The sequence below is a fragment of the Cavia porcellus genome, unplaced genomic scaffold (genome assembly GCF_034190915.1).
Source record: "Cavia porcellus strain 051 isolate PalLab524CR breed Dunkin Hartley unplaced genomic scaffold, mCavPor4.1 scaffold_19, whole genome shotgun sequence".
Classification (NCBI taxonomy): domain Eukaryota; kingdom Metazoa; phylum Chordata; class Mammalia; order Rodentia; family Caviidae; genus Cavia; species Cavia porcellus.
This window is the reverse complement of record NW_026947502.1, coordinates 46,628,181-46,655,269: the sequence shown is the minus strand read 5'-3', so window position 1 is coordinate 46,655,269 and position 27,089 is coordinate 46,628,181. Positions and strand designations below refer to the sequence as shown.

Genomic DNA, 27,089 nt, shown 5'->3' with positions numbered 1-27,089 from the left:
TACTGGTTGGTCTGCTGGCCTGACTTAGTATTTTCACACTCCTCACCCTGGGGCAGAGACTCTCTAACCTCTAAGGAGGTCTTCACTCACAATCCCTGGTGCTTCCCCTGCAACACACTTGCAGACTGGGAATAGTCTCTCTTGGTGTGCACATCTGGGTTTGGCTACAAACCTAAAGCATAACCCATGGGGCAATAAAGGAACAAGGATTACAAATATTTATTGAGCATTTGAGTGTGTCACGTGTACTTTTACTTGCATAACAAAAAAATTTCCCTCAACTCTGCTTAGAAGAAAGGTAGCAACATGCCTATGACCATGTTGCTGAGATCCCAGATTTAGCTGCTGAATAAAAGGAAGAAGGAAAATTCTATGATTACATCAATGGTCATAAATCATTTCGCTATCACAGATAAGGACCTCTGAAGCCATTTTGCTGCCATTTCAGGTTCCCTTACCTTCTTTCCTTTAGGAGTCTGTTAGGATTTGTATCTAAAATTGTCCCCCCAAAAGTTAAATTCAAGTGTTCAAAATTGGGGTTTTGGAAATGATTAGATCATAGGCTCTAGCTCCGTCAGTGATCTCCTCTCCTTTCCTCTCCTCTCCTCTCCTCTCCTCCCCTCCCCTCTCCTCTCCTCCCCTCCCCTCTCCTCTCCTCCCCTCCCCTCCCCTCCCCTCCCCTCTCCTCTCCTCTCCTCTCCTCTCCTCTTCTCTCCTCTCCTCTCCCTACCTTCCTCCCCTCTTCGTCTTCCCCTCCCTCACCCACTTCCATCATATCCTTCTATCATACTGCTTCTATCTTGCCTCAGGCCCAAAGTAACGGTTCCGACAAATGACTGACCAAAACACCTGAAGCTGTGAGCCAAAATAACTCTTCCTTTAGTTGTTTTCTTCAAGCATTTTGTCGGAGGGTAAAACACTAGCAACACAGAGGCTGTGGGTATCCTCTGGGTCCCCAGGTCCTCCTCCTCCTCTGAGTGGGAAGAAGTGAGCACCGCAGGTCAGGATAGGCTGGGCTCCTGAGTGGCAGGGAGCCCTGGCAAGCTCCTCAGATGGCCGCACATTCATGCAGTCTTAGAGTCCACACATGCCCACTGTACCAGGCACACAAATCATTTTATAGGCCCCATCCTCTGGTGAAGTCACAAGACTTTTTCCCCAGAAAGCAGGGAGCTGTCATACATTACATTAAGAATGCATCTTCCATATTAAAAGCAACTGATCAGAGATAATACAACCACAATTAGGGGAAAACACAGTATCATACTATACAATCTCAAGTGGCACAAGGCCAAGATGCCAATAGATGCCCCCTTTCTTCATTCAGGGGTAAGTCAGGAAACACAGCTTAATACAGATACAACCACCTATCTTTCCTATGCGGGATGGCACTGAAGCAAGTCTTTCACTACATACACCAGATACCATCTAGGCAAGTAGCATCATATATGGATGCTAAACAGTGCTGACTTAAAATCCTATCCAGGATGTAAGGTACCATGCTTTAGAGAAGTGCTACGGGACTCAAGAAGTGACTCAGGGCATAATACAGCCATTACCTCAAAGTCTCATAAGAAGAACACTGACAAAAGTGTCCTTGTAAATGCATGTAAGCGGCAATAAGGAACGGAAATTTACAGTAAAATTTTATTTACATAAATTTGCATATGCATATTAAGTTAATGCCGGACATCTAGGCATTGTTAATGTCAGTGACCGATTGATGTTTAAAGTGTGTGCATCTGAGTTGGTGAATGAATTACCACTGGTGTGAGGGTGTGTTACAGCTCATTCTACCCTTGGGGTACACTTTATCCCATTCTTCCACGTCTTCTCCCTGTTGGTGACCCTGTTGAGGACAGCTTCTTTGCTTCTTCTTCCTTGTATTAGCTACACCTGCACCTTAAAGCCAGGACAAACACCACCTCCTCCAAATGTCACCCACAATCAAATCAAGCTGCCTTCATCTGGGCTCACCATAGGCTCTCTTCCCTCCCTCCAGAACCCATCCAATTTGCTGCTCATATGCCCCTTTTCTTTCTAAACCATGACCTCTGGGGCCGAGAAACACACCATGGCCCTGCCCATAGCCTGCCCTAAATCTCAGCTGAGGGAATAAGATCAGTATATATGCAATGAGTTAAACAATAAATGCACAGGTCATCAATGCATAAATGAGGGAGTGATGCACTGTAGAGTTGTCTGCAGGGCACTCGCTGCTCACTCAGGAAAAATTTGGTAAGAATACCCGGTAATGGGAAAAGTCAACTTCTATTGTGGTTGCCAGTGAACTGAGGGAGAGACTGTGGAATTCATTGGTATCTCTCTTTTCCTCCTGAGTGAATGAAGAGATGACAGCCCCTAGTGTGTCATGACTATCACTACAGCTGATGGATATAAATTACCTGCCTCTGGGCCTGGTTCATAAAGTCTTCCCACCAGATTCTCTCTCTCTCTCTCTCTCTCTCTCTCTCTCTCTCTCTCTCTCTCCCTCCCTCCCTCCCTCCCTCCCTCCCTCTCTCCCTCTTTTTTTTACCATTGCATTCCAAGTTCTGGGAAAAGATGCTCATGGCTTTGAGAATGGAAGAGGTGCTGAATCAAATGTGATTCCCTGAATGGATGTGTGAATCACAACTCCCCACACACCAAGACTCCCATGAGACTTAACGTGAGTAAGAAATAAAGTTTTATTGTGTTAAGCCTCTGGGGTTTGGGGATCATGCTACCAAAGTTAAATTAATCATCTGAAATTATTTAGATTACTCAGCCAACTGAAAGCCAATATCCCTTGCAGTTTCGTTGAATCAGCAACTATTTATGAAGCACTCTGTGGGCACTACTATCAGGTAACAGTTAAGAGTCATAGAATCTCTAGTCAGATGGAATATTGTTATGGCTTGTATTTATATGTTCTCCCCCAAGCCTCATGGGCTCACGCGGGCTTTTTGTGACTAGCTGACCTAGGCACATGTGATAAGGACATTAAGGGTGGGTCGTCTTAGTCCACTGATTAGAACTATTATAGTTCTGGGTGTAGAAGATTGAAGCCCACCTAGATGTAGATGGGGCCAATCATTAGGCTCATAGCCTGGATGAAATATAAACGAACAGAGGGAAGGCAGCCTTGCTGCTTCCCCTGGTGCTACTGCTGCTTGCTGCTGCCCTGATTTCCTGCCTTCTGCTTGCCACGTAATGGACTGTTTCTCCTCTGTCATGCTGCCTTGCCTTGGAGCCAGCCAATTATGAACTGAAATCTCTGTAAACTGTGAGGTGAAATGAACCTTTCTCTTTTTAACTTGTGGTTGTGGGCTACTTTGTTGCAGCAATGAGAAAAGAACTAAAACAAATGATAAATGGAGAATGACAAAAGTGGCCTGAGGTCACCAGAGATGCTCATAGCAGACATTTCCAAGGTCCCTTCCTAAGAACAAACTATTCTGGCCACCATTTGCTTGACAAGCACATACCTTGGTTCCTGGGGGTCCAGGTTGTCCAGGTAATCCACGCAGGCCCTGGTGAAATGAATGATCCAAGGATAATTATAGAACCCTGAGTGAGCACTGACTGTCCCTGGTGCCGAGCTGGGTGCAGTCTTCAGTGAGTAGGGGTAGATACACAGGGCACTCTCACTGGGATGTGGCTTGCACAAATGAAACAGAATCTGTTTTCAGCCACAGAGGCACGGGGTGTGATGTGTGCTGACTGCCACCTGCTGTCCTGTATGACCATGATGATATTCATCACCTCTCTTAGTTTTATCTCCAAAAGACTTAAATAGTGCAGGCTTTCATAACCAAGAAACAAAGTCAGGTTTCAAAGTAGGGCTTGCCTGATTCCAAACCCTGAGCTCCTTTGTCTTTATTGTGCTATTAAGATGCAGGTGTGGTCCCTGTGAGTGGGCTTCAATTTCATACTGATAGATTTTGTCTGATGTAGGACTCATAGCCAGAATTAAAATCACAAGTCCGGTTCAGGAAACACTGGCTAAAAGAGCCAGAGGGACACAGCAGCACTACTGTATGCCTGAGTTCCCTGTGAACCATTGTTTATGGGACTGCTTTCTCCAGACCGTGAGCTCCTGGACAAAGACTGTTTGATCTGTCTGTGACCCCAGCACCTGGCCCAGCCTGGCATTCAGCAGGCTATTCCTGTTTATCTGTGGCTTTGTCTTCCAAAGTTTTAGCTACCTGAGGTCAACCATGGTCTGAAAATACTAAATGGAAAACTTCAAAAGTAAACAATTTGTGAATTTTAAATAGCTTTTATTGCTATAATTCTTCTATTTTAATAATACTGCTACTCTTTCATTGTACTTAATTTATAAATTAAACTTGTCATAGGTATATGGGTACTGGAAAAACATAGGACTTAGTCCCACCCAAGGTATAAGGGTCTGCAGTCATACTGGAATGTGCTTCCTCATGCATAAGGGCCAAAACTGTACACTAAAGTCTTCTGGTGCTCACAGACCTTTCCCAGCCAGCTCAAGGTCCCTGGTTCTGTTTTTGCAGTTTGATTGTGACTCTGCTATCCCTTTTGTTTTTTCCAGTTTTAGCTGGGTTTCTCCAGGTTCAGAAACATGCACTCTATCCCCAATTTGCCACTTACCGGTTCACCATCATTCCCTTTTCCAGGTGGCCCAGGGGCCCCAGGAGAACCAGGATCACCCCTGGGGCCAGGTGGCCCTGGGTTTCCTTCTTCACCTGCAGTTCCCTGGAAAGAAAAGTGGACACTTTTCATTATCAGTGACTCCTCAGAGTTTAGCTCTTTCATGGTTAATCAGCCTGAGTGAACTGATAGGTTTTTCTGGAGCTACTCTGTCCTGGTAATTTTAGAAAACTCAACCTCCAAGGGCATAGAAAAACGGACTGTACAAGGGGTAACAGGTGGAACTGCATCCTCCAAAAATCATACCCTGACGTCCTAATCCCCAATACCTCCTTGTGGAAATGGGTTCTTCACAAGTGTCACTGCTTAGGTTAGGATGAAGTTTCAGTGGAACATGACCTTTTTTGGGACTCATCCACTATGACTAGTTATAATGGTTTGGATCTAAAATGTCCACTGCAAAGTCTCATGTGTTTAGAAGATGATTTGGTCAGTAGATCCACTGATGAGTTTAGTAGCTAAATACAGTTAGAAAATGGGACCTCATCAAAAAAGATGGGTCTCTTGGGACATGAGTGTCCCAATGGAGTGGGACATTCTCATACTTTGCTCAATGTCCCATGGAGTGGGACATTCTCATACTTTGCTCTCCTTCACTTCTTGGATACCACCAGTTGAGCATTTCCCCTCTCCATGCCATTTCTGCCTTGGAGCCAGCCAACCATGAACCGAACCCTCTAAAACCATTAGTCAAAATAAACCTCACTTCCTTTACTTATGGGAGTCGAGTATTTTGTCTCAGTGCTGAGAAAGTGACTAATACATTGGTACTCTTTCAAGAAAAACACATCTGGACACAGGCAGAAGGAAGATGCCACGAAGGTGCCAGAAAAGGATGGATATGGGTGAGCCAAGAAGCATGCCTATGCCAGATCCTCCCACAGCAGTGAGCGAGAGCCAGCCTTGCCAACACCTGGTATAGAAATCCTTGTCTTAAGAACTCTGAGACAACGAGTTCCTGTTGTTTAGATTCCTGAGTCTAATGCTTTATTACCACAGCAATAATTAATGTATATGATATGGAACGTGGATGTGGAAGCTTGTGAGTCACCACCTACTACATCTTCCACCCTGTTCTAAGGGACCATCCTTTTGCCACTTGAAAATGGTCTGTTCAAACTCCTCCAGGAGCATGAAGCTCCTTCTGCTCCAGGCTGTGTGCTCCTGGGTGAAAGAACTCAATTACACAGCACCTTCCCAGCCCTCTCTGACATCTTCCCAATGTTTGACCCTCAACTTGTTCCCTGGAGCTCTGGAAGAAAAAAACATAACTTCCTGTCACCTAACAAGTCCTCAATAATATGAGCAAAGTTTGATGCTCCAAAAGGGATATGGGCAGACATCTAGAGATGCTGAGAAGCTAGACTCTGAATTTGCCCCAAGCCATGCTTACCTTTTGGACCTCAAAGCTATGAGCAGTCTCTGCATAGGGTACTGCATAGAATCTACAGCCAGAAGGGCACTGTTTCCCAAGTGGTTGACTGTTACACTGCAGTCCTGTTGCGTGTAGACTTTCAATACAGATGAGGTGAGAAGAGCCAAGAATAGCAAAGCAAGTGACAGAGAAGGTCTCTCTACACCTAGCATAAAATCAGCTTCCTGTGCCCCAAGCCAGCCTCTGGACATGGCAAAATAAAAGAAGGCTGCTGCAGAGTCCGAGAGTTTTACTACTTGCCAAAACACTGGCAGTTCTATTCCAAACACAGCCCTGGGTTGGTTTCCTTCAGACTTCTGCCTACACTTAGGCTCTGCCAAGGAAAGGCATTTGGCTCCCCCTAGCGTTCAAATAGCCAATAGCCCACTGATTGATTTTCTGGTTTTTGAAAGCCCCTCTAGCTCTCATAAAACCCTTCACAGCTTGGTCACCCCTTCTGGATTGTCAATGCCTTTCTTATAATGTGGAGATGTTCTCACACGGTACACACAAAACTCAGAGAGGCTAGGATTTTCTCATTTAGTTTCAATGCACCACTCCTACTTGTGAAGTTTAAGATAGCGTCATTTTCCAAATAATGTTAGCACCTGTGTCAGTCACTAAAGGTTATTACTCCAAAATCTTAAGTCACTTTCCAAAGTTTTGTTGGTCATTTTTCTTGCAATAATACATCTTTCTCTGAATCACATATTTTAACACAGTGTTTGGCTGAAATGCAAAATCTACACCTACTCTTGTTAAATGGTACAAAAATATAAAAGACAAATAATCCATCCTCAAAAAGGTAGCAGACAAGTGGGCTTGAAGAAATTTGCACAAAGAGTTCGGACACTTCTGTCTTGGTAGAGTGCCCTGCAGATGACCTACACTGGGCCACCTGTACAAGACTGTAAGTGCAACCTGATCCTGTGGGTAGGAAAGGACAGATCTGCCATCAGGCCACTTGTCTTCTATCAAGCACCCTGAACCTGACTCCTCCATTCTCCAACCGACCTTCACAACTTGGGACCAACATATGCATCTGCATTGCCATTTTACAGGTGTACAAGTCTGAGGAGAAGATGGTACCTTGTATTCAGCTCAAGTGTTCTTAGTCTTATCACTACAGACCAGACATCCAGGTTGGATGACTTTTGGGGGATGGGAAGCTTTCCTTACACTGTGAGGTTTTTAGCTGAATTCTTGTTCATCTCCTAGAGCCAGATGTGACAACCAGACATGTGAGGAGGTCAAGAACCACTCTGTCACTCTAGTTTAGACCTGCATAACTAGAACATGGGAGCTGCTGTAAGGCTCAGTTCCAACATGTCTCTCCCAAGAACCAACCTGTTGGCCAGCAGAGCTATAGTTCCCAGCTCAGCACTGGGGCCTTCAGCAAACACAAGATGTCATCAAAGAGACAGGATGGAGCATGGAATCCTCCTCCTAAAAACCTGGACACCTGAAGACACTCAAGCATTTGCACTGGATGCCTAAAGACTTTGGCCATCAAGATACAAAATATCCAGAAAACTTGGACCCCTGAAATTTCCTACGATCTTTCTGCCTAATCTCTCTTGTCTTCTTTCAAGCCCAATAAAAAGACCCATTTCTCTTTGTTCCCTATAGACGGCCTTATCGCCCTCTTTCTGTGTGTATCCAGGCATTAAACTGTACGTCTCTTTGCTTTCACAAAAACCTGTTTAGCGGTCTCTGCCTCACTTCATTCTTCACATGTGACACCAAAACCCAGGAAACACAGCAAAAGTTCCCTCTCCGGAGGGATCTCCAACTCTCCTGAGCCTCCCTCCCCTTGGCTGAGACCACGTGGTGACATCAGTCCCTCAAGCCTCTACAGCTCCTGCTGCTTCTACCATGCCAAATCTCGCTGGTGTTTCAGACTGGGCAAGCCTCCCATTTTCAGCCCCTTTCTTTTCCCACAACTATCTCTTATTTTCCCTGTAAAGTCAGAGAGAGGCTCACTCTTGTTTTTCATGCTTCTTCAAACTCCAGAGCTAGTCTCAAAAAGTACTGCCAGGAAGATTGCTTCTATCGGGCTTCTGACTGGTCAACTTGAAACCTGTGCCATCTATCTATCTGGTGCTTCCCTTGGAATCAAAGCTCCTTACATGCAGTCTCATCCAACTCCATCCCGTTATTCAGACTGCAGTTTGGTGCCCCTACCTCAAATCTTTGCTCCTCAATTTCAAATTTGGGAGAATGAGGGTCTGAAAGTGTTATGTGGGTTTACATTCCCTTTTTCCTGTCCAATTCGTCTCAGATTAGTCAGTACCGGGTACCTTTTTAACCAACCCCACCCAAAATATCCACTCGGCACCTTTCAGCCTCACCTAAGACGACCTAAACATCCTTCTCACCCAAGCAATAGGAATATATCTGGACCTTTGCCCAGGTTGCTGCAGATGAATGCAAGTGCCTTGAACCTTACCTTCAGGAGGGAGCCACAGCGGCCCCTCAAGCCACCCCAAACTGGCACTCTAATCAGCTAGAGGAGCTCAGACAGTCCCCTGAGCAATGGAGCCATAACTCTATGGTCACTTGCTTGGTTGAAGAGCTCTGCAGGGTGGCACAGGGCAGTCAATTATGACAGGCTGAAGGACACTTACCCAAAGAGGAAAATCTGTCTCAGTTTATGTCCTGCCTGACCATGAAGGCCAGCTGATTTTAAAGATGCATTTTATTACCCAATCTGCTCCAGGTATTGGTAAAACTTCATAGAAATTGGAAGCAGGCCCTCAAATATCACAGCAGGAGTTAATAAATTTAGCATTCAAAGTTTTCAATAATATGGAAGTTGCCTACACAAAGCACCTTTCTAAATTCAAGGAGGTTGCCTCCATTGTAAGGAACCCACATCTGCATGCTGGATCAAAGTCCCAGCCAACCGTTAAGGGTGCCTCCAGGGCTCCCTGGCCCAAGGGTGTACCCCTGGGACCATGCTTTAAATGCTATCAGCCTGTCATTGGGCTGAGGAATTCCCATAGCCTGAGATCCCTTCAAAGCTGTGCCCCACTTGCTGTGGGGTCCCTCACTAGAAATAGAACTACTCAATGCCAGCAAATACCCCTGAAGCCAGCTCTGGACAGCTTTTTCCTGAATCTCCCTGGATTGGTGATAAATGACTGACACTATCCAGAAGCTCCAGAGGCCCCCTAGACAACTTGGATGCTGAGCTGCAGGTAACTTTTAACATAGAGAGTAAGCCCTTATCTTTTGTGATAGACAGCGGGACAACCTGCTCTACCTTGCTTTTTTCCAGAGACCAGTCTCCTTGGCCTCAACTTGTACTGTAAGTATTGACAGCAAAGTCTCCAGGTCTTTCAAAACTCCTCCAACTTAGTGTGAGTCAGGTCAGCAATTTTTATTCCACCTCTTTTCTGATCATTCCTACCTGCCCTGTTCCCCTCCGAGGGTGACATATTCTACCAAATTATCTGCTACTCTCACCATTCCCGACATTCATCCAGATTTTTTTGCTCACTCTTCTCTCTATCTCTGGTCTCACCTGAATCCCCCAATGTCCACAGATCTAAATCCTAAGGTCTGAAATACCTCTTCCTCTTCCCTAGCCCGTGACCAAACACCTTTCACCATCCCACTAAAGCTAGGTCACCCCGATCCCTCCCAGCCCCAATACCCTGTCCCCAGTCAGACTCTCTCACCTGCTCCTACAACCCTATCAACTCTTCAACACTCCAGTTCTCCCTATTCAAAAAGTAGGTGGTACTTACAGATTAGTACAAGATCTCCATGCTATCAAACAGATAGTTGCTCCTATCCATCCTGTGACGCCCAAGCTCCATGTCCTCTTATAGTCTATCTCCACATCTACCACCCCTTATTCAGTCCTGGATTTGAAAAATGCCTTCTTTACTATTCCTGTGAAATCCTCCACACAGCCTCTCTTTGCCTCTACTTCAGTCAGGCCCTCGCCCTTGATTTGCTCTCCTTGGGCCCATCCATCTCTCACCATGCAATACATAAGTGATCTCCTTCTGTATAGTCCCTTTCACAAATCCTCCAGATGGGCTCATGGCTCCGTCCTGTAGCAGGACCATTGGTCTGTACAATCCCCCATCTCTTATTCAGGCTTTGTCTTTGCAGACTTCTGTCACCGTTCTTTCAAGCAGTCAAGCAATCACTGTCAGTTGTTGGTCTTCTCTTCCCCTCAACATAAAACAGCTCCCCAGGTTTTTCTTCCCACTAAGATTCCCACTTAGTTCAGTGGCACACAGGAAGCAGTCATGAGACAGTGCCCATCTCCCTTTTCCTGCTTCTTCTTATTCCGTTTTGTTTACAACACAAATACAGAACTGTAAGGCTCAGTTCAGATGACTCTCCCAATACTAAACCTATTCTCTAGCAGAGGCATTGTTCTTAGCTGAGCACCAGTGGCCATGGCAAGCACAGGATGTCTTAAAAGAGACAAGATGGAACACTACTCTTTCAGTACACAGGGACATCAGGAGACATCAAGCATTCACAGCAGAGGCCTCAAGGAATCTGTCCACTGAGGCACAAAACACCCAGAGAACTCTAGCCATTGATATTTACTAAGATCTTCCTACCTAATGACCCATGCCTTCTTTCAAGCCCAAAGAAAAGGCTGGCTTTTCTTTCTCCCTTCAGATGGCCTTATTATCCTACATCTGCCTGTACCCAGGCACAATAAATTGCATGCCACGTTGACTTTACTCAAGCCCAGAGGTCTCAGCTGGTCTTTGTCACATGCTGTTTATTACAGCTGGCATTTCGCCTGGCTCTGAAGCCCATGTATCTCACATGAGTCATTCAGGATGAGCACTTTCTATTCCCTAAGCTCTGTCACCAACAAACAGGAGATACTTCCTAAACTGCTCAGGAGGGGAATGGGCAAGGCATGTGAATTCTCCTCAGCCTTTGGGATACTTTAAATTGGTGACTGAGATTATTTCTCTCTGCTTCCTAATGAACACAACTTTGTCACAGCTTGGTGAGGTTTACCTTCAATCACAGATGCACAGTGGATTAGCTGGGCACAGAATAGAGAGGAAGCAGGATTTGGAGTCAGACAGACGTGTGAGTCTAACTACCCATGAGAACTCTGGTGAATTAATTAACCTCTCGGAGCCTCCAGCCCCACAATGGCACTCATCTGATTCAGAGGCCCGTTTGGAAGGGTTAAAGGGATGGTAAGATGGTCCAGTTTCTTCTCTCTCTCCCACCTGCAAATCTCTTCTGAGTCCTGAGTCCTAAACCAGACCTGAGCAATGTAAGCTCTTCCTTCATGACCAACAACTGACAGTGATTGTTTGATTGCTTGAAAGAACCGTGATAGAAGTCTGAGAGTAAACTTCTCTATGCTAGAGACTGTGCTGGTCTTACCTTCTCACCACGCTCGCCATCTTTCCCAGGGGGGCCTCTCAGACCAGGTGGGCCCTGAAAAAGGAAGATTATTCACAAGGTGAGTCTCTGTATGGCTCTTGGTCCCCTTGGCGGGGCTGACAGCTCTGTCCCGCCTGTTCCCCTTTCAGAGTTAAATTTCCATGGCCTGACTCCTCCCTGAGCCTAACTGTGCATCCTTCAGAGCAGGGGTGGGCTGCAGAGTATTGTGGCTAACCCTAGGCTGTGAGCTCTTGGAGGGAAGAACTTCACATAGAAGATGCCAAGGAGGATACAGAGAACCCAAAGAATGTAAGTTCAATGCCAAAGGCCTGCTCCAGCAGTGATGACCGAGTCCCTACAAGTTTACCCACAAGCTATCCCCGGATCCCGCCGGAGGGAGGTGAGAAAGAGGACACAAAGCTAGAAATGCATCATGTGCAACTGGAGCCCCGTCCTGCTGTGCACTCTGGGAGCCCACCTAACACACACCACAGGGCCGCCCACCCAACAGCACAGGGGCAGCTGCTTGTGCACGCTGATCTCAGGACTGCTTACAGTGCTGCTACTGGCCACTGGTCAGGTAACTAGGCAGGTGAAGACCTTCAAGCCTAGGAAGGCAGGGATGGCTGTGCATGCACTGTGGAAAGGGAGGCTGTGTGGGTGAGGTATCAGTAGCTTCTACTGCAGCCACTCACTACCTGACTCAGTCTCTGTGTGTTTCAGGTTCCACCTGTGTAAAACCGAGTCAATAACAAGTTCAGCCAACAAGAGTGTTAGGTTCACAGGAAATGAATTAACACATGCAATGCAGCAGGAAGAATTCCCAGAACATGTGGCTGCCCAGTGTCTGTCCTCTACTGCAATAGGATTATCACCTGCAGAGTTTGATGAATGTACATGACAGACTTAAACAGATCGTGAAGTATAAATTCTCTGTAGCCCTTGACTAGATGTTGGTGTGTGTTTTATTGAACAACTTTAAAGTCTAAATCAATTTTTATGGTGAATCATAAAGTTAGGCCATTAGCAGACATGCAGGGCTCCCACAAGAGACAGCTGCAATCTCAGCTTTCAGCAAGACCAGTGAGGTGAGATTTTAGTGGTGGGCAGCCCCACCTACTGCTGAGGTCTCCCTGAGTACCTTGCAAAGGCTTTGCACAACCCGGTGGGAGAGCTGGCTTGGAATCCTGGTGTCCTAACAGCCAGTCAAGGGACCTCTGACCTCATTAGATTTGTGTATGTCTCTTCTAAGGTAAACTATGATATCGATTGCAACATCTGTAAAAAGTGCAGCCTGTCTACAACAGCAATTGCATTTACTGCCTGGAGAGGTGAAGGGTTACATAGAGACTTGGGTTTGCTAACTTTCTGTGTAAACTTTGTTAGACATCAGCACTCCCACCTAGCAAACAGAAGTAATGAGACTTGTGCCTGAGTTCCAAGAACATAACTAAGTTAACTTAGTGGACAGTAAGGCAGATCCACAGTCAGTGCTCTCAAATACTCACCACACTTCCAGGGAGGCCACTGGGACCAGGAAGCCCTGCAGGTCCAGGAGTACCCTAGTTACAGGCAGAAGTAGTTTAGAATGCTAAGCCCAATGTATCAACTCCAAACACTTGTCCTGATCGTTCTCCAAATGTGTTTTGTGTGACTGGTTGTAAATGCTCCAACCTACATCCTCTAGGAATCTCAGGAGCCTCCACCTTTTGAGTGTGGTGACATCTTCCCCAGGTGGCTGCAAGTAAGTAGGCCTTAGCCATTGAGTGGGGAGACAGGAGAAGGGTTCTAGCTCTTTCTTAAGCCCAGTCACACAGTTGGAAGGGCATAGAGGATGTCTCCAAACATATATGAACATAATAGGGGAGATTTGGCCTTAATGTTAAGCACGGGGGAGAGAAACACTGGCAAGAGAAGGAATCATTCACAGCTGAGCTGCAAAGAACAGGCTGTGGTGCCTGGAAGGAAGGCTGAGGGGCTTGGACAAGCCCTGGGGAAAAAAACACTGTGGTTGGGAGGGGCTGCCCACATGGACCAGGAAAGACTTGGAAGATGTGCAGACAGCACTGACCAGGGCTTCAGACCAGCTGTAGCTTTATGGAGGTCATAGGTCTGTTCAGACCATAGCATATCTGCTTTTATCTGCATCACGCTGAAGATGTTAAGGAATATTCACAGGGTAAGGACACGAGGTGGTGAGCATGGGGGTAATTATGTGTGTGTTTGTGTGTGCATCCGTGTAAGTGTATGAGAGGGGGCAGAGAGAGAGAGACAGAAAGAGAGAGGGAGAGAGAGAAACAGAGAAGGGGGAGCAGAGAGAGAGAGAAATGTGAAGAAAAGAAGAGAGGTCCAAACAAGGCAGGCAGCACAGAGGGCTTACAGGGTTTCCTGCTGCTCCGGGAGCCCCACGTGCACCATCTTGTCCCTTGGTTCCCTGTGTAAGAAACAAAAGGGGAGACACAAGCAGTCAGAGACCCAGGAAATGCTCTAAAAACCCTGTTTCATGGGATACAGTTGACCCATGCTGAAGGCACCAGAATGGACTGAAAAGGGCAGAAAAGCATTTTCCGGCCCACAGCAGGAGAGTGGCATCATGATTTGACTGTATCTGCAGCCAGCCAGGAGCCATGGGGATTTCTGACAGGCAAGTCCCTCCCATACCCCGCCCTCCAGCAGTGCTGAGCCCCAGAGGGCCAGAACTCCTGTCCAGGAGGGACCTAGGGAAGATGTCAAAACCAGGAAAAATAATAATATCCAAATGCTGATGTGACCAGGCCACCACTTAAACCAGAGCAGCCAGGTAAAGCTGGGGAAGGAAGCAGATTTTATGCATCTGAAAAACACTTTGGGAACCCAGAGCCACTCTGCCTTCTGGGGAGTACCATACTCCAGACCACACTGTATCTCAGGCAGCAACTATGGGAATGTGGCTGGTGATTAGTGGCAAGGTAGGGACAGCCAGAAGCAAGGCCACCAGGGTGGCTGCTTTCCAGAATACACTGGATGATGGAGCCTAAGGCTCTGGGAAGTTCTGGGCCCTGCATCTTGTCACAGAGCCCCCTGCAAGCATTTTCAAAGTGCCAGATGTTATGGGTTAGGAATGGATAGGATGTGTAATGAAGCCACAGGTAGAGAGCCATCTTACCGGAGGTCCAGTGGGTCCCCGAGGACCTAGTTCTCCAGGACGGCCCTGCAATGAAACCACCTGTCAGTAAAAAGTTCAGCACCCTGATTCTTGGAAGACTACACACAATGGGTACAATCTGAGGTACCCTGAGGGGATATCACCAGAGTCCCAAGGAACTAGAAAGGGATCACACTGAGTTCACCAGGGACCTGGGGTTGAGTACTGGACTCTGTGAGAGAGGACTGAAGGTGGCCAGTCCCTGAAGATCTTGTCTCCCCAGGGGCCTGGTACTCTGTGAGGCTCACTGGAGCAGCCTCGGGGACTGGCACTCACCGGTTCCCCAGGCACTCCTGGGTCACCCTTTTCTCCTTTAGGTCCTCGTTCGCCCTGTTGGATAGAAGCACAAGGTACAGTCATGCTGAATCGAAGGTGAACTTCCCCCTTCTATGGCACATGTGCCTGGCTCTCAGCCACCTCCAGACCTGGGGACACACCTGGTGGGATAACACCAAAGGCTGTTCCTGCTGACTGAGGGATGATGATCTTTCTCCCACTCCCCTGAGAGACTGACCTGTTTGATTTATGTTTCAGATCTAAGGGCATAAATCCCTTCTTCAAGGAAAGGGAACTTCTAACCATCAAGGTCTTCTGTTGGTGGCTCTCAGAAACTAGAGTGTGTCCTCCATGGCACTTGCTTAGGTTGTAGGTTTACATTTGTACGGTTTTTCACATGTTCCTCCAGTTCATCAGTGAATAAAGATGGAGTAAATGCTGAGAGGAACAGGTGTCTCTCACACCCCCTTTCTTGATGGAGATGGGGAGAGGGTGCTTTGCTAAAGGGAATCAGACCTTTGGGAACAGACTGGTAATAGAACAGTAGACTCTGGATGGTAAGAACAGTGTACCTAATTTTGGCTGAAGGGGAAATTGGACAGGCTGGAAAGGCAATGTCTGGAATCAGCCACTGAGAAATCAGAGACTGATCTTTCCACTCCCTGAGGCTCCCTGAGGCTACCACACCTGGGATTCCCAACACACCTCCTAGGAAGCATGGAGGACAGGAGATCACCATCCTATAGCCTGAGGCTGCATGAAGGGTACGCTGCAGGGGTTCGAGTACTTGTCTTTGGAAAGTTGCAGGGCCAGGCATCTTGCAAAAGAGCAGTGAGGGCAGGTGGCAATGCTGAAAGTAGCCTGAACTTTAGGCAAATGCAGGCTGCTTGAGGTCTTGGCTCTGCTTTGCAGGCAATATAACCTCAGGCGACTTAGGAACCCACACGGACTTCAGCTTTCCTATCTTCAGGACACTTAGGCTGTCTCTGTCTCACAGAGGAGGCAGTTCTAGGGTAGGCTGAAGAGCTGCCATGGGTAGAGACTGGGTCTGTCTGTGGAACTCTGCAAGAAGGCAGCTAATAACCAGAGCATAACATCCAGAAAGGCTGAATGCAGTAGCCCTCCTCCAAGGAGAAGATGTGGTATTGTCCAAAATTTCTATAACCCATTCAGGCACTTTGGGCACTTCTTCTGCAGCCAGACCCAAGGAGGAAATGGGGTGATGGGCATGTGCTTTAATGGAGAACAAAATTCTGCATAGGTAGGAGTTGGCAAGCAAAGCTTTGGAGAACTGTAGGTCTGGGGAAGAAGACCCTGAGTACACCCATAGGTGGACTTCGATGTCTAGAGAGCCTTGGGTGGGCTGGGCCTAAGGCTTGGTAAAGTAACCAACCTCTCACGGTGATGGTTTCCCACTGATTTCTCTGCCAGGCCCTGTGAAATGTTGGGGCCCTCATCACAGCAGCTCGGGCCTGCCTCTCCTCCCAAGCCTCTCTTGAACCCTCCCACTGGCACCTGCATGACCTCAGACCTGTGTTTTCCCTCTGTTAACAGCACCTTCTGGGCAGACTCTACATAGACCCCTTTGCAGAGCTGTAACTTCCTAGATTAGGTGAGATTGCTTTTGCCAAGTGTTTCTCAGAGCGAGGCACAGAGGGGGCTTCAACAGATGCCAGCTCATTCCTTCTAGAATCTCCATGGTCATCTAGCCCAGAAAGACATGTCAAGCTCATGCACTACGGACAACAATGCCCTGATTTCCAGCATGCTCCCACCCCAAAGTATTTCCTGCGGTGCAGATCTGTGAAACTCCACCTGATCCTTCAGCCATGAACAGTGCACTCCACAGACACAAAAGGGCTCTGGGGACAGTTTCAGGTCACACAGTAGAAGAAGAGAGGGTTGCAGGAACACAAGTGGGAGCTGTGGGAACTCTGAGAATTCTCAGGAAAGATACTCAAGACAGTCCTGTCCCAGTACCTGGGTGTCAAGACAGCATCTCGCTGCTCAGAAGCAGTGGGTGCACTGTCAATAGTTTCTGAATGTGGGAGCCTTGCTGGTTTCTCTCTGCCTCTATGTGATGTGAGCAGGCCAACACCCATTTCTGTGATTAGGAAACCTCCCAGCAGATGCCAGGCACTGTCAGGGACATCATGAAAGGTCCACTGCAGGGTGAGGAGTGGCTGCCCCAAACCCTTCCTGAGATGCCACTTGTGAATCACCTCCTGACTTCCATCTTAAAACCCTGTGTGCCTTTTCCTCTGTAGTGTCCCCGTGCCTGTGGTCACCTGTTCCTTTAGCTAAGGACTGGTTTCTCTCTTCAGTGTGGCATTTCCAGACCTAAGGGATCCCCACACTCTCTAACAGTTCCCACAAGTCACCCCCCATGGGCCTCCTCCATCTTGCACAAGGATGCGAGGGAGCTGTGACTATGGAATGGAGCCCTTCCATTCCATAGCTGCATAGCAATGTTTCAAGGTCTTCTTTCCTTCACTGCCGGCTCCTACAGACCATCTCTCTCTCCTCAAGCTCTGTGTGTGTGTGCTTGTGTGTGCATGTGGTGCTGCTGAGGACTGAACCCAGGGTTTTCATTTTGAGCTATATTCCCAGTCCTTTTTTGTTTCATCTTGAAATGAACTCACCAAGTTGTCCAAGTTAGGCTCAAATTTGCTATCCTCCTGCCTCAGCATCCCAGGCTGCTGGGATTATGGGCATGCACCACCATGCCCAGCTCCTTCTGAGTCTTGCACACTCTGCAGTCTCGGATCATTATGCTCTTAAAACCAGTGGCAGCTATGTGTACTATAGAATTAAATTTACCCAAAGCGAAGTGTGGCCTTTGCCCTTGACTACTGTGTGATCCCCTGGAAAGTCTTCTCTAGCAGAAAGTGGTTTCCACCTAGAATCACAGCTGCCTGGCTGACTGATAGGAAGCACTGAGAATCAGAACCACCCCAGCCCATCTCCCCACCCACACTGCGCATCACCCCCAGATTGAGGGCACCAGCTGTACCAGGGCAGCACCGCTACTTACAGGAATTCTTGGGTGTGGTGTGAACAGGGAAGTCTGAAAGGGAAACCACAGAAATGAAACCTGACACTTCAGTTGAAAACCTGTTGCCTTTGAGCCAAGGGATAGAACACATCCCAAAAGTGTCCTCAAAGGATCAGTAGCTTTAACAACTAGGATTGTAGCTCTCTTTTAGGTCCTTGAACATTTATTAAGGCAAGAACACACAGTAGTGTCATCAGGGAGCCCAGGGGTCACAGGACCTGAGCTCCAACCCCCGTATGACCTTGGACATCTTCCTAGGTTTCCTGCTTTCTCCAGCCTCCACTCTTTTGCAAATGTCTTTCCTTGGATCTGGATGATATTATTTTCCCTTTAGTATCTACAGCCCACTCTTCTTTAAATGTTATTCTCAAAGTTCATCCTCTCTGCTCAAATACAAATTAGATCAACTAGGTGGCCTTGTCATTCTCTCTTCCTGTACCTTGCTCTGGTCTTGAATCTCATTTACCGTTTATCTTGGCCATTATGATTGGAGTTCCTCTCCCTTATGCAGTTACCAACTACTTCAGATATGAGTCAATGCTTGACTCTCAATGGTCCGAAGGATAAAAATAAATGGAAATAAGGATGCCATGAAGGCTGGTTCTAAAATGTAGTGAATTCAAAGAGAAAGGAAGTAAGACTGGCTGTCTATACCTTCCCATCCATGTCTCCAGCCACAGTCTCTTCTCCAGAAAACAAAAATATTATTTTTAGGCTAGAGCATTTTTAGGTCCTTTTCTATGTTTTTTCACACAATTATAAATATATAGAAATAGCTAATATTTGCAGAAAGTATACAGTGTACTTGATCTATAGGTATTTATAGTATGCTAATGCACAATTCCTCACAATAACTAGGAGAGGAGGATGATTCCCACTGCCCCACTGCCTAGTGGTTAAGACAAGTGGGAGACAGGTCAGTGAGTCCCCCTGAAGCCCAAGCAGCTGGGGAAGGTGGGCTCAGAAGCTGATATTCACAGGGGGGCTGCCTGAGCTCCTCATGATTGAGTACACAGAGATCTGCAAATCCATTCTGTCAACTTAATTTGTATATTTATATCTTTTTAGGAGTATATATAGTATGTGCATTTCTTTATAAACTAGGATGTTATGATATAAATATTCTATCATTGAGTTAACCTCATGCTTGCAGTCATATAGATTTTTTTCACAATTTTGCAGCATTTTAAGTGGCACTGGAAAGGACCTACTTTTGACTCTGCTTTTTTTGATGCTAAAATTCTTCAAATATTTTTACAGAAAGATTGAGTCTCATTCTGATGAGGCCTCAGGTCAGGCATTGAATAATGACTTAACTATAGTAAAGGATGCAGAGTGGATTGTTTGCCATACTGCAGACAGTCTGTGACTAATCTTGAAATTCCATATTTTGAGCATCAGTTTCAGGGCTTTATGTGCTGGTCCTGAGTGGTGTAGTACACATATGGGACTGATTTGCTACTGAAAAAAGTAAGAGCTGGCTTTATTCTCATTATTTAAATATCTAAACATTGCTCCATTACAAAATTTTGGGGAGTTAGATAAATAATAATAGCAATTGTTTTGTGTTTCTTATGTGCCACAAAATCTGCTAAATTTATTGCATTCTTTCAGTTAATTTTCACTAAAATTGTAGAAGATAGTTGTACATTTTTTTTTGCCAAATGAGGAAACTGACTTTTTGGAGAAGGAAACAACACATCGGAGACCACTGCGCTGCCGAAAGGCAGAGCTGAGAGCCCACCCCCTTCTGTCCCAGTCCCTGCCCTCAGGCCTTGCTGATACCCAGCACCAGCTCAGGCTGCCAGCCTGATACCTACAGAGAGTGGAAGATGAACTCTAATCTTGGGCCATGATGTTAAGGTCTTACCCTTGTCATAGAGCTTTTGTTTCTGGACCTCAGTTTCCCCATGTGGGACTTGTGAATGAGCTATCTCAGTATCTAGCACATGCTTCGATAAAGAGTAATTGTGCTTTTGCTGAATAAAATGAATCAGTATACACAGGGTTGTTCTGAGAGAAGCTTCCAATTTTTTGGATTTTTGGGACCTACAAGTGGATCTAGCTATTGGCAAACTCTAACAAGGAGAGTGTATAGCAATGTGGTGTGTGTATTGGGAAATCCCAATGCCTTAGGGATTTAGAGAAAGAGAAAGGAGTAGAAGCAGAGTAACTTACAGTTCCAGGTAAGCCAGGGGGACCTGCTGGACCAGCTTCACCCTAGATGGAGGCACAAGGAATGAATAACCCTTGATGTTCTTGTCAGCTCTACTTATGCTAGGACAAGTCTAATAAGGCACTGTCTCCCGACAATAGGAACACACACACCTACCACATTAGAGAGATAGACAAATAGGCAGACAAAAACACACATGCACTATAAGCTACAAAATATTTCAGACATCAAAACAGTACCTTTGAGTAGTACCTACATTCATCTAAATAGCTATAAATTATTTTAACCACTATCTACTATCCTGCTAAATATGTGGGAATGAAGTTATCCTTTATACATCTCCCTTCTGATGACATCAACACAGATTTCCTCAGATTGTAATCATAGCCAGTGTCAGATGGGCTACAGAACACATTCTCACATGTGCCCTCAAGCATGATAACCACACTGAAGTCCAGCTTCCTTACAGATGCCCAGCCCTGCCTGCCCTGCACTCTGGGAAGTAGACATTTCTCAAAATGAACAGTGTTATTCCTGCAAACAAAACAAGGTTGAGAGCTAAATCACCTGGGTCCAAAACCCAACTCTCCCATTTCACAAGTCAGTTCACCTCTTTGGTTTATGTCTTCTTGGCAAGTCATAAAGATGGTAATGCACACAACTCTTAGCATTGGGTGGGGATAGAGATGATAAGGAGCGTGGTATTGAGGACAAGGGGGCACAGAGATCCACAGGGCAGGAGAAAGGGCAGCAATGGTGCAGCGGGCAAACATGGTCCCCAAAATCTGTCACATCACAGGTGCCATGGGGGGCCAAGTGACAGGGTTATACTCCGGATGTTCCTGGAACCAGCCCAGGACTAGGCCTACAGTAGCTTTTCCACATCTGGTTATCAGATGGACAAAACTATCAAGGGACAAAAGGCCCTTAGTAAACAGCAATGTTACAATAATGAAAACAGCTGTATCATTTTCTGCTTTATTGCTATTGTTACACAGCAATTACTTCCACATTCTCATTCACCTGTACACTCATTTAATCTTTGCAGACATGCCTATAAGATATTTATGTATCACCACATCTAAGATGAAAAACCTGAGGCATAGAAGTCTCAGCCTACCCTCAGGCACATTGCTAGCCAATGGCTGAACCTAGTTTTAAACTCAAAAACCATGTTCTTAACCAATACTGAATTTCCAGTACACAAAAGCACTTTCTTAAATCACCATGAATTATCTGATTTTACCAGATCTTCTTTCTGACACACTCGGACTTGCTCACAGAGCTGATCTCATCTATACCTCTCCGGTCACCATTAACAAGCTCCAATAGCAAAGCTGAGTGTTTCCTAGTGGAGCACATGAATACAAATAGGTGCCCTGGGAGGGGGATGGGAAGGCAGGGTCTCCAGCCAGAGGATATGAGGTTGACTTTAGAAACAGCCTCTGCATGCATCCTCAGAGATGCAGGGAGTGAGAGAACTGTGGGCAGCAGGAAGCAGACTAGTGTCCCTCTGATTATGAGGAAGACAATAGGACAAAGGACCCGTGCATTTCCGGAGTAAATTTGAGAGTCCTGGGTTCCATCCCTGCTTCTATGTTTAGTCCTCAGTTGACATGATGAGAAAGAGCAGTACCATCCCCACTTTCCAGGCCAGTGTGTGGGGTTAAAAGATTTATCTTCAGGGACGCAGTACAAGGATTGGAGGGGAAGACAGGCAGGCATGTGCAAGAAGGAGTCAGAGGGGGAGAGTGTGGTCTTCATGTCTTATTTAGAATTTTTGTCAAAAATTGCCTATCCTTACCAATCTCTGAAGGAACACAGAGGCAATCCAAACTCCGCCAGTTTCTACATCACTGAAATGGGGACACTGCTGATAACAGTGGCCTATCCCAGATTTATCCTGATGACTAGTAAGGTCCCTTTATGGACACAGAGGCAATCCAAACTCTTTGGAAGCTGAGGTAAGCAGAGCAGTTTTGTGGTCTTCCTTAGACTTTGCATTCTGGAAACAAATTTTTCAAATGGAAACTGCACTTTTGAGAAGTCCCCTGAAGCAGCAGGTCAGATGCCATTCACACAGACCAGCATTGTTGGTGACAAGGAAAGAAGGGGGAGGAAAGGACACTGGAAATTGGAGCAAAGAAAGGCCAAACTTTGGAGAACAAATACCTTGCAGGAGGAGGCTGACTACAAACCTCTGTGGGTGTGAATATCACAGTCTTCAAGCCCCAAGGGTGAGACCTAGTATGTAGCCCAGTGCTTCTGAGAAGCAGAGGCCCAGATCTAAGGTAGGGTTCAAATCCTGATTCTGCATACAGCCCTGGACAAACAATTTAGCTTTTCTGGACCTCAGTTTCTGAAATGGGGACCCTGCTGATAACAGTGGCCTATGCCAGAATTATCCTGATGACTAGTTAGGTCCCTAGGACAGTGCTCATGACTATTTGGCACAGAACCTCTGAAGACCTCAGAGAGAAGCATCTGCGGAACCGTTTCCAAGTTGGTAGATGTCTGTGTAGATGGTCTGTGATGGTTAAGCTGTACTGTCATCTTGACAGCCTAGTTGGGCAGTGATGGCAAATCTTTCAATGATGATAAGCAGCAGATTGTGGCATGCGTGTCATAGGCTCACCACCACTGGCTCAGGGGGTTAATAAGCACACTTCTGGGTGTGTGTGAGTGAGTCATAAAGGAATAACCTTGGAGTATGTATCCCATCCCTGGCTCCTTCTCTCAGGCAGGACTCCTCCTTTGCTATGCTTCTGGCCACCATAAGTCGGGAAGCTTTCTTCTGCACCACCTCTCCAAGGCCATGATACTTTGCCTTGGAGCCAGTCAACCATGGACTGAATCATCTAAATCATGAACCAAATAAACGTCTCCTTCTTTAAACTGCAGGTATTCTGGTATTCTGTCCCAGGAATGAGAAAGCTGACTAACACTAGGCCTGCAAGACACACAGCAGACAGGACAAGTATGGTGGCCTAAGCTACCTTTCTAATGATTGAAACAGTGCTCTTTCCACTACAGTGCAGACAAACACACACAATCACATAGGCAGGTCCTAAGTGTGTGTGTGTGCGCATGTGTATGTGTACAATGTTCTATGAGATTGAGGGCATATAGTATCTGATTGGAAGCTAAGCATGAGGCAGTAAGAACAAGCAGCTTTATAGCATTCGTGAATGGTCAGATTTTCAACTCTTTCCATCTCTACTGCTTAAAATGAATGATTTTGGGGGTCCTGGAACATGCCTTGTTCACTGCCATTCTATTAGTGACAGCCCAGCACAGCGAATGGTCTGTAATCTGCTGAACAGTGAGTGTCAAGGAAGACACCTGTGGCCTCCCTGGGCTGGCAGGTACATCCCTCCTAGGTCAAGGTCTCCCTTGAAAGACAGAAGCCCCCTGCTCCACACCCTGGCCGCCTGACCTCAAACGTACCCTTTTAGTTTTTATAAGTCATAGTGAGGCACTATATCTCTCTGTACTTCAGTTCTTTCATCCAAACTGTTATGGCTCTGTCCTAGTTACTTTTTCTCATTGCTAAGACAAAATATCAGATGCCCATCAGAGATGAACATACAGTTCTCAGATGAAGATATACAAATGGCAAATAAATACATGAAGAAATGTTCACCATCACTGGTCATTTGAGAAATGCAAATTAAAAGAGCAATGAGATTTCATCTCACCGCAGAAAGGATGGCTGCCATCAAGAAATCAACTGATAACAAATGTTTGGGAGGCTGTGAGAAAAAGGAACATTTCTCCACTGTTGGTGGGAGGGAAGCCTGGTGCAACCACTGTGGAAATCAGTATGGCGATTCCTCAGAAAAACTAGGATTGGGAGTTCCATTCAATTCAGCTATTCCCTTCCTGGGTATTTTCCCATAAAAACTGAAAAAGTCATTTCAAAGAGATATATGCGCACCCATGTTCACAGAAGCCAATTTTTTTTGTGATAGCTAAATCTTGGAAACAACCAAAATGTCCATCAACTGCAGAGTGGATAAAAAATGTGGTATTTTTATATAATGGAATACTACTCAGGTAAAAAAAAAGATAATATTGAGACCTTTATAGGTAAATGGAGACAACTTGTCTTAGAATATCCTCATAAGTGAAATAAGCAAGACTCACATTAGTAAATATCACATTGTCTCTCTAGTGTAAAAAAATAATAAAACCTGACAGAGTAATGGGACTCAAACAGTATAATAGATTTTGTAAAAGTGAAAGGGAAGAAAAGGATATAGTGGTATATATAGAGTGTAAGATAGATGACCATATTACTAAATTTCCATTATATCACTGAACAGAGGATTTGCACTGTCAATGTTTGAGTGTCTAGCCTCTTTTTATGCTTTGATTTTGTAACTCTGACAACTATTTTTAAGATGACAATGTGTAATGTATCAACTAGTGATTTTGTGGTGTTAATTTTTATAGTTTGAATTCTGTATTGTTCTACCTTTTTTTCTATTTTGTTTTTTTTTTTTAATTTTCTTTTCTTTCTTTGAAAAAAGATAACAATATGCAATATAACAATCATTGTTAAATTTCTTTCATTCTGTTTTGTTTCATTCTATATTGTTATTGTTTGGGGTTTGTGGTTTTTTTCTTTCATTCTATATTGTTATTGTTTGGGGTTTATGGTTGTTTGTCTTTTTTGCTTTTTGTTTTTCTTTTCTGACTTTTCGCTTTTTAAAATAAAAATTAATAAAAAAAAATCAGATGCCCAAAGTTAAAGGAGGAAAGATATATTTAAAGCACAGTTTGTAGAGGTTTCAGTCCATAATTAGCTAGCTCCAGGAAAGGCTGGCTTCAAAGAGGAGAACAGTTCATGATAGGCAGAAGACAACAAATTCAACAATCAAAGCTTAACAGCATCTTTCTACCCTTTTATACTCTAGCTAGGCTTCTAGGATGAGGGTGTGCCAAACAAATCAGTCAACTGATCACATACCTTAATCCCAGCATCACACACGCTAGTTTCAGTGACCTCTGAAAAAGCTCTGGGATGGCATGAGGCTTTGCAGGGACCTTGTAATGGTTGATACACAGTGTCAACCTGAGAAGTCTAGAAGCTTAACTAAGTAACTCAGCAGCTCTACATCCTGTGGAGTAAAGTGGAGTAAAGGACCAGCCCTTAGCACTCCAGGATGTTTTTCACTGTGTCAGTCTGAGAAGGTCAGAAGTTTAAGTGTTTCAGCAGGGGGCCAGGGTCCCTACTTCGTAAGTATCCTCAGCCTGTGCAAGAGGAAGGCGCAGAGATGGTGTGAGTGCTACACTCACCCAAGAGGTACAGGCTGCTTATAAGAGAAGGGAAGAAAAGAGGCTTGCTCTTCCCCTCCTTGCTCTTGCTGCCTTCAGCTGCCATGAGCAGCTGCCCCTGTGCTTTCCTCACTTAAATTTGGGTGTCAGGTATTTTGTCTTAGCAATGAGAAAAGCAACCAGGATATGTACAAAGGGAATTTAAATGGACTTGACTTTATAGCTCACTGATTACCAGTAAGATATGGAAACGTCAAGAAAGTCCAACTAGCAGAAAGATGAATCAGACTGAAACTTGACCTTCTGCACTTGCCAGGCTCACACAGGCTCAGTAAAGGCTCACTTGGATGCATGAAACTCCAGCAGATAAGATCAAAGACAAATAGCTCCTGCACCTCTGACTTCTTTGACAGCAGCCTCATTTGCATTCCATTTGCATGCCAAACAATCAATAGATTCTCTTTCAACAAAAACCAATGGGTGGTTCAACAAAAACCCAAGGTGGGTTTCCCTACCAACTTTAGTCTGAAGGCTCCCATGACAAAAGTTACATACCTTAAGCAAGTGACCCTCATGAATTCAGGTAACTATTTAGCTGATCAGTCTATTCCCTGCCCAGTGAATCTCTAAAACCCAGGTCCCATAAGTTTTCATTGGACTCTAGCACAAGGCAAAGAGATGAAGTGCCTCAGCTCTGCTGAGATTCCACAGTGAACTTCTATGAAGACACTGGGTCCAAGGCTCACACCAAGAAGTGATTCTGCTGCTTTGGGCAGTCAGTGAAACCTCTGTAACTGTCGGCTCTTCCCATCTTTTCTTGCTGTTACTCGTGCTTATTTTCTGTTTGTCACCTCACATTCATTCCTGCATTTTTCTCTTTCTTGCCTGTTGTTCCAGGAGGTGACATCAATGATTTCACTGACCTTGCCCTCTGGCATAAGTGGTTTTCAGGAGATCAGGAGCAAGAGGAAGAAGAGGGTGAGAAACTGAAACCACCAAGACATGCGCCAGTCTGTCTGTTTCCCTACCCAGAGCCAAGATGACTGTCAGGCTCCTTCCTCCACGGCTACATGCTCCCTCTTCCCAGCCTTTCTGGTTTCTCACTGTTTCTTTCCCTGGAGTGTGTCACCACATCTGACTGATTTCCCTCAGCATTACACAGACATGTGTACAAAGGTTTCAGTCCATAATCAGCTAGCTCCAGGAAAGGCTAGTCCAAATTCTCTCCAACCATCCATTTTGAGGGTGTTGCTCTGACAGATGCAGTGTCTTCTGCAGAGGTTTCCAGGAAACATGCCAAGGATCCCATGGTGCATTGCAGATCACACAGTAGACTCAGCAAAGGCAATTATGCCCCTTGACTGAGATAGGTTTCACTCTGTGGCTAGCCCAAGGGCCAATACCACAGTCACTGACAAGTGTGGTCACATATGATGTACAGGAGGGAGGCAAGACTTGGGGTATATGGGGTTTGCCTCATGGCAAATTCTTTTCACCTTTGGACCTTCCTCTGCCTCAACAAAACTAGCTTACCCATTTTTACTACAATTGTACTGGATTCAGAGCAAAAGACTAAAACCCAACAGGCCAAATGCAGCACCCAGCCTGTCAGCAGAGATCAAGCAATGCCCAAGCACTATGGGTACCAAGA

The 27,089-nt window shown here is 45.7% G+C and overlaps 1 protein-coding gene across 2 annotated transcripts in view; it reads right to left on the bottom strand.

Annotated features, from left to right (window-relative positions):
- Col22a1 (collagen type XXII alpha 1 chain) overlaps positions 1 to 27,089 on the bottom strand; it is a 264,966-nt gene that overhangs the window by 82,408 nt on the left and 155,469 nt on the right. For both annotated transcript variants that reach the window (XM_013156221.3, XM_023566502.2), the window contains exons 31-39: positions 20,161 to 20,202; positions 17,962 to 17,994; positions 14,928 to 14,981; positions 14,613 to 14,657; positions 13,848 to 13,901; positions 12,976 to 13,029; positions 11,468 to 11,521; positions 4,609 to 4,713; positions 3,468 to 3,512 (exon numbers count right to left, since the gene is read on the bottom strand). In XM_013156221.3, the coding sequence (XP_013011675.1) occupies positions 3,468 to 3,512; positions 4,609 to 4,713; positions 11,468 to 11,521; positions 12,976 to 13,029; positions 13,848 to 13,901; positions 14,613 to 14,657; positions 14,928 to 14,981; positions 17,962 to 17,994; positions 20,161 to 20,202 (486 nt within the window). The remainder of the gene's footprint in view (positions 1 to 3,467; positions 3,513 to 4,608; positions 4,714 to 11,467; positions 11,522 to 12,975; positions 13,030 to 13,847; positions 13,902 to 14,612; positions 14,658 to 14,927; positions 14,982 to 17,961; positions 17,995 to 20,160; positions 20,203 to 27,089) is intronic.